At 38.6% G+C, this 2,935-nt stretch overlaps 1 protein-coding gene across 1 annotated transcript; it reads left to right on the forward strand.

Moving 5' to 3' along the window:
- Positions 1-1,255: 1,255 nt before the first annotated feature.
- mblac1 (metallo-beta-lactamase domain containing 1) lies at positions 1,256-1,800 on the forward strand (the record flags this gene model as incomplete). The annotated part of the gene is made up of 1 exon (XM_010774763.1): positions 1,256-1,800. A coding segment is annotated over exon 1 (407 nt), but the record flags the coding sequence as incomplete, so codon positions are not given.
- Between the last annotated feature and the right edge of the window lie 1,135 nt (positions 1,801-2,935).

The following is a 2,935-nucleotide window of genomic DNA, read 5'->3' on the forward strand; positions in this document are numbered from 1 at the left end:
AATCACTAGCTTGGGTCAAATAAACAACCCAATGTATGGTTTATATTTAACCCAGTGGTATAGTTAATTTCAATCACTAGCTTGGGTCAAATACACAACCCAATGTATGGTTTATATTTAACCCAGTGGTATAGTTAATTTCAATCACTAGCTTGGGTCAAATGAACAACCCAATGTATGGTTTATATTTAACCCAGTGGTATAGTTAATTTCAATCACTAGCTTGGGTCAAATAAACAACCCAAGCACATGGGTTAAAAGGATTCAACCCAGCGTGTGTTCTGTCCTATAGTGACCCAGTAGCTGGGTTATGATTGGGTTATTTTTTAACCCAGTAGTTTTAAGAGTGTACGTTGTCCGGGCCAGCCGGTTTCTTAGGATCTAACTTGGTTAAAGCTTCACGAACAACATCAACAGTAAAAGGAGTAAAACTAAAAGGGTTTCCCATAACACGTTTTTCAGAGTCACAGACTGTGGTGTTCACAGAAGCAGAGTTAGTGACAGAATCAAACAGAGAGCCACAGGACACAAAATGCTCATTAAAACAATTTAACATAGTGGCCCTGTCCGATATAGTGCCAGATGCTGTGGTAATGCACGGAGGTAGCTCATGACGGATATCACCGGTGGATATCGATTTTATGGTTTTCCAACATTTTCCAGGATTATTCAGGTTCTTTGTGGTAACTAACAGATAATACTTAGACTTAGCACTTCTTATTTGTGATTATATTTCTTAGCTGCCTAAAGCGTAGCCAATCTACCTCTGAGCCTGATTTCCTAGCCTTTGCCCAGGCCTTGTTTCTCTCATGAAGGAGACTAGACAGTTCAGCAGAAAACCAAGGATTGTCTCGTCCCTTCACTCTAAATGTATGCAGGGGTGCATGTCTATCTATAATTTCCATAAAACCAAGATAAAAATAAGACCATGCAGTTTTCTACATCAGCACACAGAATTAATTAATAATAATTAATTCATTAACATTAATACACATGCTTACATTAATTGACAGATCTTACCACCTGGTCATTATAAATGTTTTGTGTTCTATATTTTACCCATGTTCCCATCTGTCATCAAATATGAACTTCCCTCATTTCAGAATGATGCTAAAACGTTTTAAATATTGTCTAAACGTCAAAATTGATGATAAAGGGATAATAACAATTAAATAGATCACATTTCTGTTGATCAGTGTAAAAAGGCCACGTAAAATCATTCCCTCAATATCATGTTATACCCACTCCGGTCTAGCAGGTGGCGGTATGCAGCTGTGATGATGCTTGCACTGACAAGCTTCTCCCTGTCATGAACACACCATGGCGAGGGGCCGGGTAACAGGCAATCACAACTTTTACATATTAAAGTAGTCAGCGGTCAGTTTCAAACACCATGTTCCAAACTGTCCCCCTGTCCGAGTCTCAGACGCATTTCTCTGGTCAGCCGTACTCCGTGTCCGTCCTTAAAGTCGGCTACTGTCTCCCTCAGCCTGATGGGACGTTCAGGGCCGACGGGACTATCACCCTCATAACGGGACCCAAGACTGTTCTAGTGGACACCGGGGGTCCATGGGACCGGGACTTTCTCCTGACCACACTGAAGGAGAAGGGTCTGGAACCGGGGGACATTGACGTGGTCGTGGGGACGCATGGACACTCAGACCACGTGGGAAACCTCAGCGTTTTCCCGGCAGCAGTAATGATAGTAGGCTATGACGTCAGTGATGGAGACACGTACCGCCCCAACCAGCTAGCAGAGGGACAGGGGTACGCTATTGATGAGCAGGTACGTTACTTAAGGTTATTATTAGTTTATTCTCACAAGAAACACTCGATATTAAAGTTGAAAGTAGTCTAAATGCAACATGCTGCTGTCTTAACTCAGTTACGAAAACACATGAAAAAAGACAAACAACCTGTGGTTTATTATGAACATTCATCCAAACAAATTAGCGAGTTAGCTTGATGGCTAGTTTTCAATGGTAGTCTCTTTTCTAGTTTTTGTCAGCAGTGGTGTAAGATTGTACTCAGATGTAAAAGTCCTGCATTCAAAATTGTGCTCAAGTAAAAGTACAAAAGTATTGGGATTAGAATATACTTCAAGTAAAAAGGTAAAAGTACTTATTTTCCAGTATGGCCCCTATCAGATTATAACTATTAATGCCGTGATGTCAATGATGTTTCTCTGGTAAAGAGGATGATTATTAAATTATGATACATGTCTGGGTAGCTTTATAATGATAAATAATGATTTATTGGTTGATATATATTCTATATTAAAAATCCATACAGGCAAAGTAACTCAGTTAGTTACAAAAAATGCAGTTGAATAAAAAAATGCCTTCGTAAATTCAATATAGTAAAAGTATAAAGTAGCATAACATGAAGATACTCAAGTGAAGCTCAAAATTGTACTTAAAGAGCAACTTGCAGGTTAGAGATACCAGTGAATAAATGTGTAGGAAAATGATGAATACACTAGATTTTCAAAAAAATATAGAGAAATATATCCACGACAGCAGTGGTTCTCAAACTTTTTCTGTCATTCCCCACTTTGAACAGGTGGGCCTTTTCAAGCCCCACCTGTTCCTCATCGCTCCAATAAAATGGTAGGCCAAGCTTAAAATTGTCAAATGTATCGTTCTATAACAGGGGTCTCCAACCTTTTTTAGGATGAGAGCTACTTTCAAAAAAAATAAAACAAGTCGTGAGCTACTTTTACTCCTCTTTTTTGTTTTTTTACAGTGTATATATTTAGCACATTTTAACATTATTATGCTACCTTTAACCTTTGTGTGCTGTTTGGGTCTGTGACACCCGTTTTCAGTGTTTACTAAAATAAAATGTATGATTTTTTTTTAAATGTTGAAGTGAAATGCCTCAATCTGGTGCACTTTGAGCACAAAATGAATTTATGGATACAGCTCTCAACACT

This window comes from Notothenia coriiceps, unplaced genomic scaffold (assembly GCF_000735185.1).
Source record: "Notothenia coriiceps isolate Sejong01 unplaced genomic scaffold, NC01 NC01_scaffold00014572, whole genome shotgun sequence".
Lineage (NCBI taxonomy): Eukaryota > Metazoa > Chordata > Actinopteri > Perciformes > Nototheniidae > Notothenia > Notothenia coriiceps.